The sequence below is a fragment of the Bombina bombina genome, chromosome 3 (genome assembly GCF_027579735.1).
Source record: "Bombina bombina isolate aBomBom1 chromosome 3, aBomBom1.pri, whole genome shotgun sequence".
Classification (NCBI taxonomy): Eukaryota; Metazoa; Chordata; class Amphibia; order Anura; family Bombinatoridae; genus Bombina; species Bombina bombina.
In genome coordinates, this window is record NC_069501.1 from 789,339,388 (window position 1) to 789,356,981 (window position 17,594).

Below are 17,594 nucleotides of genomic sequence, written 5' to 3' on the forward strand. Positions count from 1 at the left end.
TGATATTGCAAAGTACCCAGCTGAAATTACCATTCCTCAAACTGCATAATTCAGGATAAGATTTAAACCTTAAATACTAGATACTAAGATATTTCATTAGAAGTATGGCCAAAAAAAATGTGTGAATACTTTTTGCTATAAATGGTATTTTTTTCTGTAGTGTAATTGAACTTTATTTGTTTTCTACCTTTAAATACGTCTTCCGTTTACCCCTAGCTTTAGATGGGTCAAAGTAATTTGCCAACGGTTAACAGTTCTAGATTTTTGTTTATTGATTTTTTTAAAAGCATGCAAACTGAGGCACAATCTAGGTATTTATTATTTCAGGGTGTATCACTATTGTCTACTATTCACATGCTGTATAAAATGATCTAAAGCTGCAATCATTAAGGACAACTGGAAAGTACTGGCTAAGGACACCAGTCTTCCCTTCTATGACCTACCTCCCCCGAGTATGGTATATAAGCGGTCTAAGAATCTATGAGATCTACTGGTATTGAATGATCCCTTACATTGTTATGAGCAAAAAAACTGGCTGCCTAAAATCCAGCAAGGCTGCTATCGGTGTGGCAATTGTATCACTTGTAATAGTATGGTGACAGGCAAAAGTTTTCAGCATCCGCACAACAATAGGAAGTACATCATCAAACACAGATTGATGTGTACGTCAGAATTTGTGGTTTATGCAATTATATGTCCGTGCGCCCTGTATTACATTGGAAAAACAGTGACCACCTTCAGAAAAAGACTGGCGAACCACAAGACAGCAATTCGTCAGGCCACTGACAAAGGCCATTCTGCAGGCAGGCCACTCTGTATCTTCACTGAGAACGATTCTCATTGACTATGTCCCTCGATTACGATGTGGGGGTGACAGGGCATTGGATTTACGATCTGGATACAGTAGCCCCAAGGGGCCTGAACACCATGATTGATTTTGTGTGTTGGTGCAAGTGATGCATTGGACTGCGGAAATCCTCTCATATTCTCTAAAAAGTTTCTTCTTATTCCTTGGGCCAGGAAGCTTTAGGCTTTATATATATTCACACCAGGTATTTGGTGTTTGATTGATTTTGGAATGGGGTATAACATTGATACTGCTATGTATAGAGTGTCAGCCATTCATTCTATTAGCAGGATATATTTATAACATTTTCCTGCTACAATAATTGCGCTGAGTTTATAAAAATGTTTTCTTGTATATAGCACTGTTATGATTATATAGGCATTTGCTTTTTTGTAATGTTTTAATATTTAGGTGCCTATCGGCACTCATGGTCTAAAGATTTAGAGCCCTGATTTATGGTGTGTTTTCCATTTCCATGGCGACTCCGCACGTGCGTGTGCTGATGACGTCATTGGTTGGCACAGCAGAGTCTTCCGTGTTTGTGGTGTGCTCGCTTTGGATGCGTGGAGCTGATGGGACACACCTGTTATGGTTATGCACTTATTCAGGTATATAAGGGTGGGTTTGTGTGGGTTATGGTTATGTAACATAGTAGATAAGGTTGAAAAAAAAAACGAAGTCCATCGAGTTTAACCTATACAAATCTAAAATACTTACAAAAAGCTCCAGTTAAGCTTAAATAACCCCACTAAAAGGTGACTCATTTAATACTAGCAATCATATCCATGAATTTTGTTTATATACAGAAATGTATCCAGACTATTTTTAAATGTATCTAGGGTATTGGCATTCACTACCTCCTTTGGTAATGAGTTCCACAATTTTATTGCTTTTACAGTGAAAAAACGTTTCCGTTGCAGGAGATTAAATCTCCTTTCCTCCAACCTTAAATTGTGACCTCTTGTCAGAAACAATTTTCTAGGAATAAACAGAGCTTCTGCCATCTCTGAATATGGGCCTTGAATATATTTATATAAAGTAATCATGTCACCTCTCAAGCGCCTTTTTTCTAAAGAAAACAGACTCAGTTTGGCTAGCCTCTCCTCATAGGTTAATTTCTCCAATCCCCTTATTAGCTTTGTGGCCCTTCTCTGAACTTTTTCTAGTTCTGCAATATATTTTTTTGCGATCGGTCCCCAGAACTGCACTCCATACTCAAGGTGAGGTCTTACCAGGGCTTTATATAGTGACAGAATAATGCTTTCCACCCTTGAATCAATGCCTCTTTTAACAAATGCTAGTATCTTATTAGCCTTTGAAGCCGCTGCCCTGCATTGTGAACCCATCTTTAGCTTGTTATCTATTACTACTCCCAAATCCCTTTCCTCCTCTGTTTGGCTAAGTCTTGTCCCATTTAAAAAATACGTTGCCTGCTTATTTTTACTTCCAAAATGTAGAACCTTGCATTTTTCTGTATTAAATCTCATTTTCCATTTACTTGCCCATACTTCTAATTTTTGCAGATCCCTTTATAATGAAAGTTCATCCTGCTCTGACCTAATGACCTGCAAATCATCTGCAAAAATAGAGATGTCGCTATTTAATCCTTGCTCCAAGTCATTTATAAAAAACATAATTTATGCTTACCTGATAAATTTATTTCTCTTGTAGTGTATCCAGTCCACGGATCATCCATTACTTATGGGATATTCTCCTTCCCAACAGGAAGTTACAAGAGGATCACCCACAGCAGAGCTGCTATATAGCTCCTCCCCTAACTGCCATATCCAGTCATTCGACCAAAACAAACAGAGAAAGGAGCAACCATAGGGTGCAGTGGTGACTGTAGTTTAATTAAATTTTAGACCTGCCTTAAAATGACAGGGCGGGCCGTGGACTGGATACACTACAAGAGAAATAAATTTATCAGGTAAGCATAAATTATGTTTTCTCTTGTTAAGTGTATCCAGTCCACGGATCATCCATTACTTATGGGATACCAATACCAAAGCTAAAGTACACGGATGATGGGAGAGACAAGGCAGGGATTAAGCGGAAGGAACCACTGCCTGAAAAACCTTTCTCCCAAAAACAGCCTCCGAAGAAGCAAAAGTATCAAATTTGTAAAATTTTGAAAAAGTGTGAAGCGAAGACCAAGTCGCGGCCTTGCAAATCTTTTCAACAGAGGCCTCATTTTTAAAGGCCCAGGTGGAAGCCACAGCTCTAGTAGAATGAGCTGTAATTCTTTCAGGGGGCTGCTGTCCAGCAGTCTCATAGGCTAGGCGTATAATACTCCAAAGCCAAAAGGAAAGAGGTTGCCGAAGCTTTTTGACCTCTCCTCTGTCCAGAATAGACGACAAACAAGGAAGATGTTTGACGAAAATCTTTAGTAGCTTGTAAGTAAAACTTCAAGGCACGGACTACGTCCAGATTATGTAAAAGACGTTCCTTCTTTGAAGAAGGATTAGGACACAATGATGGAACAACAATCTCTTGATTGATATTCTTGTTAGAAACCACCTTAGGTAAAAACCCAGGTTTGGTACGCAGAACTACCTTATCTGCATGAAAAATCAGATAAGGAGAATCACATTGTAAGGCAGACAGCTCAGAGACTCTCCGAGCCGAGGAAATAGCCATCAAAAACAGAACTTTCCAAGATAAAAGCTTAATATCAATGGAATGAAGGGGTTCAAACGGAACTCCTTGAAGAACTTTAAGAACCAAGTTTAAGCTCCATGGGGGAGCAACAGGTTTAAACACAGGCTTAATTCTAACCAAAGCCTGACAAAATGCCTGGACGTCTGGAACTTCTGCCAGACGCTTGTGCAAAAGAATAGACAGAGCAGAAATCTGTCCCTTTAAGGAACTAGCTGATAATCCTTTGTCCAAACCCTCTTGGAGAAAGGACAATATCCTAGGAATCCTAACCTTACTCCATGAGTAATTCTTGGATTCACACCAGTAAAGATATGTACGCCATATCTTGTGATAGATTTTCCTGGTAACAGGCTTTCGTGCCTGTATTAAGGTATCAATGACTGACTCGGAGAAGCCACGCTTTGATAGAATCAAGCGTTCAATCTCCATGCAGTCAGTCTCAGAGAAATTAGATTTGGATGATTGAAAGGACCTTGTATTAGAAGGTCTTGCCTCAGAGGCAGAGTCCATGGTGGAAAGGATGACATGTCCACTAGGTCTGCATACCAGGTCCTGCGTGGCCACGCAGGCGCTATTAGAATCACCTATGCTCTCTCCTGTTTGATTTTGGCAATCAGTCGAGGAAGCAGAGGAAACGGTGGAAACACATAAGCCAGGTTGAAGAACCAAGGCGCTGCTAGAGCATCTATCAGCGTCGCTTCTGGGTCCCTGGACCTGGATCCGTAACAAGGAAGCTTGGCGTTCTGGCGAGACGCCATGAGATCCAACTCTGGTTTGCCCCAACGATGAATCAATTGAGCAAACACCTCCGGATGGAGTTCCCACTCCCCCGGGTGAAAAGTCTGACGACTTAGAAAATCCGCATCCCAGTTCTCCACGCCTGGCATATGGATTGCTGACAGGTGGCAAGAGTGAGTCTCTGCCCAGCGAATTATTTTTGAGACTTCTAACATCGCTAGGGAACTCCTGGTTCCCCCTTGATGGTTGATGTAAGCAGTCGTGATATTGTCCGACTGAAATATGATGAACCTCAGTGTTGCTAACTGAGGCCAAGCCAGAAGAGCATTGAATATTGCTCTTAACTCGAGAATATTTATCGGAAGGAGTGTCTCCTCCTGAGTCCACGATCCCTGTGCCTTCAGGGAGTTCCAGACTGCACCCCAACCTAGAAGGCTGGCATCTGTTGTTACAATTGTCCAATCTGGCCTGCGAAAGGTCATACCCTCGGACAGGTGGACCAGAGACAACCACCAGAGAAGAGAATCTCTGGTCTCTTGATCCAGATTTAGCAGAGGGGACAAATCTGTGTAATCCCCATTCCACTGACTTAGCATGCATAATTGCAGCGGCCTGAGATGTAGGCGGCAAATGGCACTATGTCCATTGCCGCTACCATTAAGCCGATCACCTCCATACACTGAGCCACCGAAGGGCGCGGAATGGAATGAAGAATACGGCAAGCATTTAGAAGCTTTGATAACCTGGACTCCGTCAGGTAAATTTTCATCTCTACAGAATCTATAAGAGTCCCTAAGAAGGAGACTCTTGTGAGTGGGGATAGAGAACTCTTTTCCTCGTTCACTTTCCACCCGTGCGATCTCAGAAATGCCAGAACTATCTCTGTATGAGACTTGGCAATTTGAAAACAGAATTTATGTTTACCTGATAAATTACTTTCTCCAACGGTGTGTCCGGTCCACGGCGTCATCCTTACTTGTGGGATATTCTCTTCCCCAACAGGAAATGGCAAAGAGCCCAGCAAAGCTGGTCACATGATCCCTCCTAGGCTCCGCCTTCCCCAGTCATTCGACCGACGTAAAGGAGGAATATTTGCATAGGAGAAACCATATGATACCGTGGTGACTGTAGTTAAAGAAAATAAATGATCAGACCTGATTAAAAAACCAGGGCGGGCCGTGGACCGGACACACCGTTGGAGAAAGTAATTTATCAGGTAAACATAAATTCTGTTTTCTCCAACATAGGTGTGTCCGGTCCACGGCGTCATCCTTACTTGTGGGAACCAATACCAAAGCATTAGGACACGGATGAAGGGAGGGAGCAAATCAGGTCACCTAAATGGAAGGCACCACGGCTTGCAAAACCTTTCTCCCAAAAATAGCCTCAGAAGAAGCAAAAGTATCAAACTTGTAAAATTTGGTAAAAGTGTGCAGTGAAGACCAAGTCGCTGCCTTACATATCTGATCAACAGAAGCCTCGTTCTTGAAGGCCCATGTGGAAGCCACAGCCCTAGTGGAATGAGCTGTGATTCTTTCAGGAGGCTGCCGTCCGGCAGTCTCATAAGCCAATCTGATGATGCTTTTAATCCAAAAAGAGAGAGAGGTAGAAGTTGCTTTTTGACCTCTCCTTTTACCAGAATAAACAACAAACAAGGAAGATGTTTGTCTAAAATCCTTTGTAGCATCTAAATAGAATTTTAGAGCACGAACAACATCCAAATTGTGCAACAAACGTTCCTTCTTTGAAACTGGATTCGGACACAAAGAAGGTACGACTATCTCCTGGTTAATGTTTTTGTTAGAAACAACTTTCGGAAGAAAACCAGGTTTAGTACGTAAAACCACCTTATCTGCATGGAACACCAGATAAGGAGGAGAACACTGCAGAGCAGATAATTCTGAAACTCTTCTAGCAGAAGAAATTGCAACCAAAAACAAAACTTTCCAAGATAATAACTTAATATCAACGGAATGTAAGGGTTCAAACGGAACCCCCTGAAGAACTGAAAGAACTAAATTGAGACTCCAAGGAGGAGTCAAAGGTTTGTAAACAGGCTTGATTCTAACCAGAGCCTGAACAAAGGCTTGAACATCTGGCACAGCTGCCAGCTTTTTGTGAAGTAACACAGACAAGGCAGAAATCTGTCCCTTCAAGGAACTTGCAGATAATCCTTTCTCCAAACCTTCTTGAAGAAAGGATAGAATCTTAGGAATTTTTACCTTGTCCCAAGGGAATCCTTTAGATTCACACCAACAGATATATTTTTTCCATATTTTGTGGTAAATTTTTCTAGTTACAGGCTTTCTGGCCTGAACAAGAGTATCAATGACAGAATCTGAGAACCCTCGCTTTGATAAGATCAAGCGTTCAATCTCCAAGCAGACAGTTGGAGTGAGACCAGATTCGGATGTTCGAACGGACCTTGAACAAGAAGGTCTCGTCTCAAAGGTAGCTTCCATGGTGGAGCCGATGACATATTCACCAGGTCTGCATACCAAGTCCTGCGTGGCCACGCAGGAGCTATCAAGATCACCGATGCCCTCTCCTGATTGATCCTGGCTACCAGCCTGGGGATGAGAGGAAACGGCGGGAATACATAAGCTAGTTTGAAGGTCCAAGGTGCTACTAGTGCATCTACTAGAGTCGCCTTGGGATCCCTGGATCTGGACCCGTAGCAAGGAACCTTGCAGTTCTGACGAGAGGCCATCAGATCCATGTCTGGAATGCCCCACAGTTGAGTAATTTGGGCAAAGATTTCCGGATGGAGTTCCCACTCCCCCGGATGAAATGTCTGACGACTCAGAAAATCCGCTTCCCAATTTTCCACTCCTGGGATGTGGATTGCGGACAAGTGGCAGGAGTGAGTCTCCGCCCATTGAATGATTTTGGTCACTTCTTCCATCGCCAGGGAACTCCTTGTTCCCCCCTGATGGTTGATGTACGCAACAGTTGTCATGTTGTCTGATTGAAACCGTATGAACTTGGCCTTTGCTAGCTGAGGCCAAGCCATGAGAGCATTGAGTATCGATCTCAGTTCCAGAATATTTATCGGTAGAAGAGATTCTTCCCGAGACCAAAGACCCTGAGCTTTCAGGGGTCCCCAGACCGCGCCCCAGCCCAACAGACTGGCGTCGGTCGTGACAATGATCCACTCTGGTCTGCGGAAGCTCATCCCCTGTGACAGGTTGTCCAGGGACAGCCACCAACGGAGTGAATCTCTGGTCCTCTGATTTACTTGTATCGTCGGAGACAAGTCTGTATAGTCCCCATTCCACTGACTGAGCATGCACAGTTGTAATGGTCTTAGATGAATGCGCGCAAAAGGAACTATGTCCATTGCCGCTACCATCAAACCTATTACTTCCATGCACTGCGCTATGGAAGGAAGAGGAACAGAATGAAGTATTTGACAAGAGTTTAGAAGTTTTGATTTTCTGGCCTCTGTCAGAAAAATCCTCATTTCTAAGGAGTCTATTATTGTTCCCAAGAAGGGAACCCTTGTTGACGGAGATAGAGAACTCTTTTCTACGTTCACTTTCCATCCGTGAGATCTGAGAAAGGCCAGGACAATGTCCGTGTGAGCCTTTGCTTGAGAAAGGGACGACGCTTGAATCAGAATGTCGTCCAAGTAAGGTACTACTGCAATGCCCCTTGGTCTTAGCACCGCTAGAAGGGACCCTAGTACCTTTGTTAAAATCCTTGGAGCAGTGGCTAATCCGAACGGAAGTGCCACAAATTGGTAATGCTTGTCCAGGAATGCGAACCTTAGGAACCGATGATGTTCCTTGTGGATAGGAATATGCAGATACGCATCCTTTAAATCCACCGTGGTCATGAATTGACCTTCCTGGATGGAAGGAAGAATTGTTCGAATGGTTTCCATTTTGAACGATGGAACCTTGAGAAACTTGTTTAGGATCTTGAGATCTAAGATTGGTCTGAACGTTCCCTCTTTTTTGGGAACTACGAACAGATTGGAGTAGAACCCCATCCCTTGTTCTCCTAATGGAACAGGATGAATCACTCCCATTTTTAACAGGTCTTCTACACAATGCAAGAATGCCTGTTTTTTTATGTGGTCTGAAGACAATTGAGACCTGTGGAACCTCCCCCTTGGGGGAAGCCCCTTGAATTCCAGAAGATAACCTTGGGAGACTATTTCTAGCGCCCAAGGATCCAGAACATCTCTTGCCCAAGCCTGAGCGAAGAGAGAGAGTCTGCCCCCCACCAGATCCGGTCCCGGATCGGGGGCCAACATCTCATGCTGTCTTGGTAGCAGTGGCAGGTTTCTTGGCCTGCTTTCCTTTGTTCCAGCCTTGCATTGGTCTCCAGGCTGGCTTGGCTTGAGAAGTATTACCCTCTTGCTTAGAGGACGTAGCACTTGGGGCTGGTCCGTTTCTGCGAAAGGGACGAAAATTAGGTTTATTTTTGGCCTTGAAAGACCTATCCTGAGGAAGGGCGTGGCCCTTGCCCCCAGTGATATCAGAGATAATCTCTTTCAAGTCAGGGCCAAACAGCGTTTTCCCCTTGAAAGGAATGTTAAGCAATTTGTTCTTGGAAGACGCATCCGCTGACCAAGATTTTAACCAAAGCGCTCTGCGCGCCACAATAGCAAACCCAGAATTTTTCGCCGCTAACCTAGCCAATTGCAAAGTGGCGTCTAGGGTGAAAGAATTAGCCAATTTGAGAGCACGAATTCTGTCCATAATCTCCTCATAAGAAGAAGAATTATTATTGATCGCCTTTTCTAGTTCATCGAACCAGAAACACGCGGCTGTAGTGACAGGAACAATGCATGAAATTGGTTGTAGAAGGTAACCTTGCTGAACAAACATCTTTTTAAGCAAACCTTCTAATTTTTTATCCATAGGATCTTTGAAAGCACAACTATCTTCTATGGGTATAGTGGTGCGTTTGTTTAGAGTAGAAACCGCCCCCTCGACCTTGGGGACTGTCTGCCATAAGTCCTTTCTGGGGTCGACCATAGGAAACAATTTTTTAAATATGGGGGGAGGGACGAAAGGTATACCGGGCCTTTCCCATTCTTTATTTACAATGTCCGCCACCCGCTTGGGTATAGGAAAAGCTTCAGGGGGCCCCGGGACCTCTAGGAACTTGTCCATTTTACATAGTTTCTCTGGAATGACCAAATTCTCACAATCATCCAGAGTGGATAACACCTCCTTAAGCAGAGCGCGGAGATGTTCCAATTTAAATTTAAACGTAATCACATCAGGTTCAGCTTGTTGAGAAATTTTCCCTGAATCTGAAATTTCTCCCTCAGACAAAACCTCCCTGGCCCCCTCAGACTGGTGTAGGGGCCCTTCAGAACCAATATCATCAGCGTCCTCATGCTCTTCAGTATTTTCTAAAACAGAGCAGTCGCGCTTCCGCTGATAAGTGGGCATTTTGGCTAAAATGTTTTTGATAGAATTATCCATTACAGCCGTTAATTGTTGCATAGTAAGGAGTATTGGCGCGCTAGATGTACTAGGGGCCTCCTGTGTGGGCAAGACTGGTGTAGACGAAGGAGGGGATGATGCAGTACCATGCTTACTCCCCTCACTTGAGGAATCATCTTGGGCATCATTTTCTCTAAATTTTGTGTCACATAAATCACATCTATTTAAATGAGAAGGAACCTTGGCTTCCCCACATTCAGAACACAGTCTGGTAGTTCAGACATGTTAAACAGGCATAAACTTGATAACAAAGCACAAAAAACGTTTTAAAATAAAACCGTTACTGTCACTTTAAATTTTAAACTGAACACACTTTATTACTGCAATTGCGAAAAAATATGAAGGAATTGTTCAAAATTCACCAAAATTTCACCACAGTGTCTTAAAGTCTTAAAAGTATTGCACACCAAATTTGGAAGCTTTAACCCTTAAAATAACGGAACCGGAGCCGTTTTTATATTTAACCCCTTTACAGTCCCTGGTATCTGCTTTGCTGAGACCCAACCAAGCCCAAAGGGGAATACGATACCAAATGACGCCTTCAGAAAGTCTTTTCTATGTATCAGAGCTCCTCACACATGCATCTGCATGTCATGCTTCTCAAAAACAAGTGCGCAATACAGGCGCGAAAATGAGACTCTGCCTATGATTAGGGAAAGCCTCTAGAGAATAAGGTGTCCAATACAGTGCCTGCCGGTTATTTTACAAAATTCCCAAGATTAAAATAATTCCTCAAGGCTATGGAGTATAAAATATGTTTATATATAAATCGATTTAGCCCAGAAAATGTCTACAGTCTTAAAAAGCCCTTGTGAAGCCCCTTTTTTTTTTTTTTTTTTTTCTGTCTGTAATAAAAATGGCTTACCGGATCCCATAGGGAAAATGACAGCTTCCAGCATTACATCGTCTTGTTAGAATGTGTCATACCTCAAGCAGCAAAAGTCTGCTCACTGTTCCCCCAACTGAAGTTAATTCCTCTCAACAGTCCTGTGTGGAAACAGCCATCGATTTTAGTAACGGTTGCTAAAATCATTTTCCTCTTACAAACAGAAATCTTCATCTCTTTTCTGTTTCAGAGTAAATAGTACATACCAGCACTATTTTAAAATAACAAACTCTTGATTGAATAATAAAAACTACAGTTAAACACTAAAAAACTCTAAGCCATCTCCGTGGAGATGTTGCCTGTACAACGGCAAAGAGAATGACTGGGGAAGGCGGAGCCTAGGAGGGATCATGTGACCAGCTTTGCTGGGCTCTTTGCCATTTCCTGTTGGGGAAGAGAATATCCCACAAGTAAGGATGACGCCGTGGACCGGACACACCTATGTTGGAGAAAGCTTGACGCCTGTATCAGGATGTCGTCTAGATACGGAGCCACCGCTATGCCTCGCGGTCTTAGAACCGCCAGAAGTGAGCCTAGAACCTTCGTAAAGATTCTCGGGGCTGTAGCAAACCCGAAGGGAAGAGCTACAAATTGGTAATGCCTGTCTAGAAAGGCAAACCTTAGGAACCGATGATGAACTTTGTGAATCGGTATGTGAAGGTAGGCATCCTTTAAGTCCACTGTGGTCATGTACTGACCCTCTTGGATCATGGGTAGGATGGTCCGAATAGTTTCCATTTTGAAAGATGGAACTCTGAGGAATTTGTTTAAGATCTTTAGATCCAAAATTGGTATTAAGGTTCCCTCTTTTTTGGGAACCACAAACAGATTTGAATAAAAACCCTGTCCTTGTTCCGTCAGCGGAACTGGATGGATCACTCCCATTACTAGGAGGTCTTGCACACAGCGTAGGAATGCCTCTTTCTTTATCTGATTTGCAGATAGCCTTGAAAGATGAAATCTCCCTTGTGGAGGGGAAGCTTTGAAGTCCAGAAGATATCCCTGAGATATGATCTCCAACGCCCAGGGATCCTGAACATCTCTTGCCCACGCCTGGGCAAAGAGAAAAAGTCTGCCCCCTACTAGATCCGTCGCCGGATAGGGGGCCGTTCCTTCATGCTGTCTTAGAGGCAGCAGCAGGCTTTCTGGCCTGCTTGACTTTGTTCCAGGACTGGTTAGGTTTCCAGGCCTGCTTAGATTGAGCAAAAGTTCCCTCTTGTTTTGAAGCGGAGGAAGTTGATGCTGCACCTGCCTTGGAATTTCGAAAGGCACGAAAATTAGACTGTTTGGCCTTTGATTTGGCCCTGTCCTGAGGAAGGGTATGACCTTACCTCCAGTAATGTCAGCAATAATTTCTTTCAAACCAGGCTGAATAAGGTCTGCCCCTTGAAAGGAATGTTGAGTAATTTAGACTTTGAAGTCACATCAGCTGACCAGGATTTGAGCCATAGCGCCCTACGCGCCTGGATGGCGAATCCGGAATTCTTAGCCGTTAGTTTAGTCAAATGAACAATGGCATCAGAAACAAATGAGTTAGCTAGCTTAAGAGTTCTAAGCTTGTCAACAATTTCAGTCAATGGAGCTGTATGGATGGCCTCTTCCAGGGCCTCAAACCAGAACGCAGCCGCAGCAGTGACAGGCGCAATGCATGCAAGGGGCTGTAAAATAAAACCTTGTTGAATAAACATTTTCTTAAGGTAACCCTATAATTTTTTATCCATTGGATCTGAAAAAGCACAACTGTCCTCAACCGGGATAGTGGTACGCTTTGCTAAAGTAGAAACTGCTCCCTCCACCTTAGGGACAGTCTGCCATAAGTCCCGTGTAGTGGCATCTATTGGAAACATTTTTCTAAATATAGGAGGTGGGGAAAAGGGCACACCGGGCCTATCCCACTCCTTACTAATAATTTCTGTAAGCCTTTTAGGTATTGGAAAAACATCAGTACTCACCGGCACTGCATAGTATTTATCCAGCCTACACAATTTCTCTGGCACTGCAATTGTGTCACAGTCATTCAGAGCAGCTAATACCTCCCCAAGCAATACACGGAGGTTCTCAAGCTTAAATTTAAAATTAGAAATCTCTGAATCAGGTCTCCCCGAATCAGAGACGTCACCCACAGACTGAAGCTCTCCGTCCTCAGGTTCTGCATATTGTGACGCAGTATCAGACATGGCTCTTACAGCATCTACGCGCTCTGTATCTCGTCTAACCCCAGAGCTATCGCGCTTGCCTCTCAATTCAGGCAATCTGGATAATACCTCTGACAGGGTATTATTCATGATTACAGCCATGTCCTGCAAAGTAATCGCTATGGGCGTCCCTGATGTACTTGGCGCCATATTAGCGTGCGTCCCTTGAGCGGGAGGCGAAGGGTCCGACACGTGGGGAGTTAGTCGGCATAACTTCCCCCTCGACAGACCCCTCTGGTGACAATTCTTTTATAGATAAAAACTGATCTTTACTGTTTAAGGTGAAATCAATACATTTAGTACACATTCTCCTATGGGGCTCCACCATGGCTTTTAAACATAATGAACAAGTATCCTCTGTTTCAGACATGTTTGTACAGACTAGCAATGAGACTAGCAAGCTTGGAAAACACTTTAAAGCAAGTTAACAAGCAATATAAAAAACGTTACTGTGCCTTTAAGAGAAACAAATTTTGACAAAATTTGAAATAACAGTGAAAAAAGGCAGTTACACTACAACATTTTTACAGTGTATGTAACAAGTCAGCAGAGCATTGCACCCACTTGCAAATGCATGATTAACCCCTTAGTAACAAAAACAGAATAATAAATGACAAAAACGTTTTTTAAACACAGTCACAACAACTGCCACAGTCTACTGTGATTGTTACCCTCCTCAAACACGACTTTGAAGCCTTTTGAGCCCTTCAGAGATGTCCTGTATCATGCAGAGGGAAGCTGAATGTCTCTGTCAGTATTTTTAGCTGCACAGAAAAGCACTAAAATAGGCCCTTTCCCACTCATATTGCAACAGTGGAAAGCTTCAGGAAACTGTCTCTAGGCAGAAATCAAACCAGCCATGTGGAAAAAAACTAGGCCCCAATAAGTTTTGTCACCAAATATATATAAAAACGATTAACATGCCAGCAAACGTTTTATATTACATTTTTATAAGAGTATGCTTCTCTAAAAATAAGCCTGATACCAGTAGCTATCACTGCATTTAAGGCTTTACTTACATTAATCCGGTATAAGCAGCATTTTCTAGCAAATTCCATCCCTAGAAAAATATTAACTGCACATACCTTATTGCAGGAAAACCTGCACGCCATTCCCTCTCTGAAGTTACCTCACTCCTCAGAATATGTGAGAACAGCCATGGATCTTAGTTACTTCTGCTAAGATCATAGAAAATGCAGGCAGATTCTTCTTCTAAATACTGCCTGAGATAAACAGCACACTCCGGTACCATTTAAAAATAACAAACTTTTGATTGAAGAAATAAACTAAGTATAAAACACCACTCTCCTCTTACGACCTCCATCTTTGTTGAGGGTTGCAAGAGAATGACTGGATATGGCAGTTAGGGGAGGAGCTATATAGCAGCTCTGCTGTGGGTGATCCTCTTGCAACTTCCTGTTGGGAAGGAGAATATCCCATAAGTAATGGATGATCCGTGGACTGGATACACTTAACAAGAGAAATATTAAAAAGAACGGGGCCCAGTCTGTCACGGCCTCCATTTGGTTCGAATCCGAAACGAAACGTTATGGGTTAAGGCCCTACCTGTTTGTTCCTTTTTTGGATTAAAGGCTTCTTTGGAATCTGGTTACTGTGTTGCCTGCTTCATTAGTATCACCACTCACCCCTGGCCAGGGTTGGGATACTTGGAATATATATTATATATAATATATATATATATATATATATATATATATATATATATATATATATATATATATATATATATATATATATATATATATATATATATATATATATATATATATATATATATATATATATATATATATATATATATATATATATATATATATATATATATATATATATATATATATATATATATATATATATATATATATATATATATATATATATATATATATATTGTGTGTTACCCTGGTTAACTAGGATATTGACAACCATAAAAAGAGAAAGAAAGAAACAGAAAGGAATAAGATAAATAAACCAGATAAGATAAAAGTATGTCCTAGCTGGTAACTACACATACAAAATAAATATGTAATAGAAAAATATGTGGGCGATTGTGGCCAATCCCAAAGTGACAGGCTCCCTTCCCAATGAAGTATCTCTCAGTACATATTGAATGAACAAGTAAAATACATTTAATTCATAGTAGGTGAAGACAGTATACACATAATCATATACCTTCTGAAAAGTGGCAAGTCCATAACAGTAGTGTGTACTAAACATATATACATACAAAAACACCAATGGCCATTGGATACTGATTAAATATCACCAATAAGAGCTCAAAGTCGTCAAGATCATTGTAAATCCATATACATAGACTTATGTCACACTGTCACTCAGTGTGAAGCCATAGGATGATTATCGTAAACACAGTCTCTGTACCCTTATCCAGCTGTTATCCTTAGATCAGTCCTGACAGGGGTAAGCTAAAAGTTTATAAGTAGCACAGAAGCACTTAAGCAATTCAATTAATATATTATTATGGCAAAGGCAGTTCATGGCTGCATATATAGCCTTATTAAAGCAGTGTATGTCAGCGTGTAGTTTAGTGCAAGCAAAGCGGATTAGTCTTGGCAGTTCACACGGCAACATCTAGGACCACACATTAGTGATATGTTTCCGTTAGTGAAATGACCAAACACACAACCCCTATTCCACGGGTACTACCTCCTGAGGGTTGTGCCCTCGCACAAGGGACCCTTAGTTGTGGGGTACAAATATACAACAGTAGAGTTTCCTCACCAGTCTTCACAGCGGATCCACGCCGCTGCAGTGTAACTTACTTTGTGTGTCCAATCTGTGTGCTGAAAACGCCTCTTCTTTGTACCATACCTCGCTTTTATTGTATCCTCATGCTGGCTTCATATGCATAATGAGAGACTGTGATCCTCCAAAGATCAGAGGTGCACTGGAACAGCTCGGTCGGCCTAACCGAGCCTGTAACAAACAGTGCAGATACGCAACAGGTGTTTCGCCGCCGGGCGAATTCTCTGTGTGGTTTATCAAGCGCACCTCTGACCTTTGGGGGATCACAGTCTCGCATTATGCATATGAAGCGAGCATGAGGAGGATACAATAAAAGCGAGGTATGGTACAGACAAGAGGTGTTTTTGGCACACAGATTGGACACACAAAGTAACTTACACTGAAGCGGCGTGGATCCGCTGTGAAGACTGGTGAGGAAACTCTACTGTATACAATATATATACACAAATATATATATATATATATATATATATATATATATATATATATATATATATATACACATATACATACATACATATATACACACATACATACACACATATATACACATACATACGTACATACATACATACACACACACACGTTTAACACTTTTCACATCATTTGTATAGAAAGAGCAATGCTGGCTTTAAACGTGCATTTATGCATCTATAATAGGCACTATATAAGCGTAATCTAAGAAACAAATAATACAGCTACAAAGAAACGCTTGTCTATTTAGTAACAGGCGCTGAACTTTGTAAGCTTGTCACTGGCTGGATCACTTTGAAGTACATTATACAGATAGCAGCGTGCAGAGTACGCAAGCTAGTTAGGTGAAGTGAAGAGAAAGGTAAAGAGCTAGCAGACATTACTGGCTCCAGGGCCTGAGGAAAAGGCAACATCAGGGGACCCCAGTATATGAAAGATGATAGAGCAATCAGAAAGTGGCATGGTTTATGGCTGACTTACCTTATCAGCTGAGAAGTTCCGACACCATCCTCTGCAGTCTGCACTTCAGTCACTTAAAAAAGCCACAGACTGACGTGCAGATGCGATGGCGGCGCCAGTGCTTCTCAGCTTATTAACAAGTTTCCAATGTTTCCCTTTGCTAAATAGCTCAATTCACTATAAAAAAAATGTTGCCTTAAAAACTGTGTGCACATGGGAGATTGAGGACCAGGAAGAAGCATAATACGGGAGCAACGGAAAAATGTTATTTAATTACAGGAGAACCCGGGGAATACCTACATTATATGGACTGGTGATTTTACATGTTGTGGCTAGAATAAGATACTAAAATACCCAGTTTTCATATAAGGCCGAGGATATTGTGCGGATATTAACTCTCTCATGACAGATTTACCTTGGCAGAGCTGTCTTTTTCAGCTTTCCCACCTCCTGTTTCTAAGGACAGTTCTTCAAGTTCCTTCAATATATCCTCTTCACTAGATAAAAATAAACACAAGTATTTGTAATTGAAAAGCATTTTTGTGCTCATACATAAGTGTAAATACTTTTTTTTTTTTTTATTACTCAAAATCTTGCTTCTTCTTGTCTTTTTTCTTTTTTCCTTTTGCCTTTTGATCTTTTGCAGCACCACCAGCACCTTCTATCTCTGCAGCTAGAGCATCAAGATCAACGTCATCCTTGGTGCTGTAATTGAATAAAATAAAGAAACGGAATAGAAAGCTTTATTATTTGTGCAAGTTGACAATTGTGTGGGTGCTTTGTGGATGTACAGAGTACAGTTAGAGTGGGTATTTATATACTGAGCAGGTCAGTTGTGATCACTTAAATCCAATTAGAAAAAGATATATAGCAGGGTTAGCCTTGAGGAGTCAGCAGGGGGCATTTCAAGATTTATGAATTAGAAAAACACAATTTTTTAAAGCTAAATTACTTAAAAATAGGGGAAAATAAATAATGAACGTATATTACAAAGTTGTTTTTATTACACAATCTTTTTTTTTATATAAAAATCTAAATGTGTTAACCGTCCCTTTACCTTCAAGTATGGTTGGAGGAAATTAATA

The 17,594-nt window shown here is 41.7% G+C and overlaps 1 protein-coding gene across 1 annotated transcript in view; it reads right to left on the reverse strand.

The window, feature by feature from the left end:
* The window catches only part of EIF5B (eukaryotic translation initiation factor 5B), a 411,763-nt gene that overhangs the window by 349,647 nt on the left and 44,522 nt on the right, over positions 1 to 17,594 (reverse strand). Inside the window, exons 2-3 of the mRNA XM_053707685.1 lie at positions 17,095 to 17,214; positions 16,925 to 17,006 (exon numbers count right to left, since the gene is read on the reverse strand). Of these exons, the coding sequence (XP_053563660.1) occupies positions 16,925 to 17,006; positions 17,095 to 17,214 (202 nt within the window). The remainder of the gene's footprint in view (positions 1 to 16,924; positions 17,007 to 17,094; positions 17,215 to 17,594) is intronic.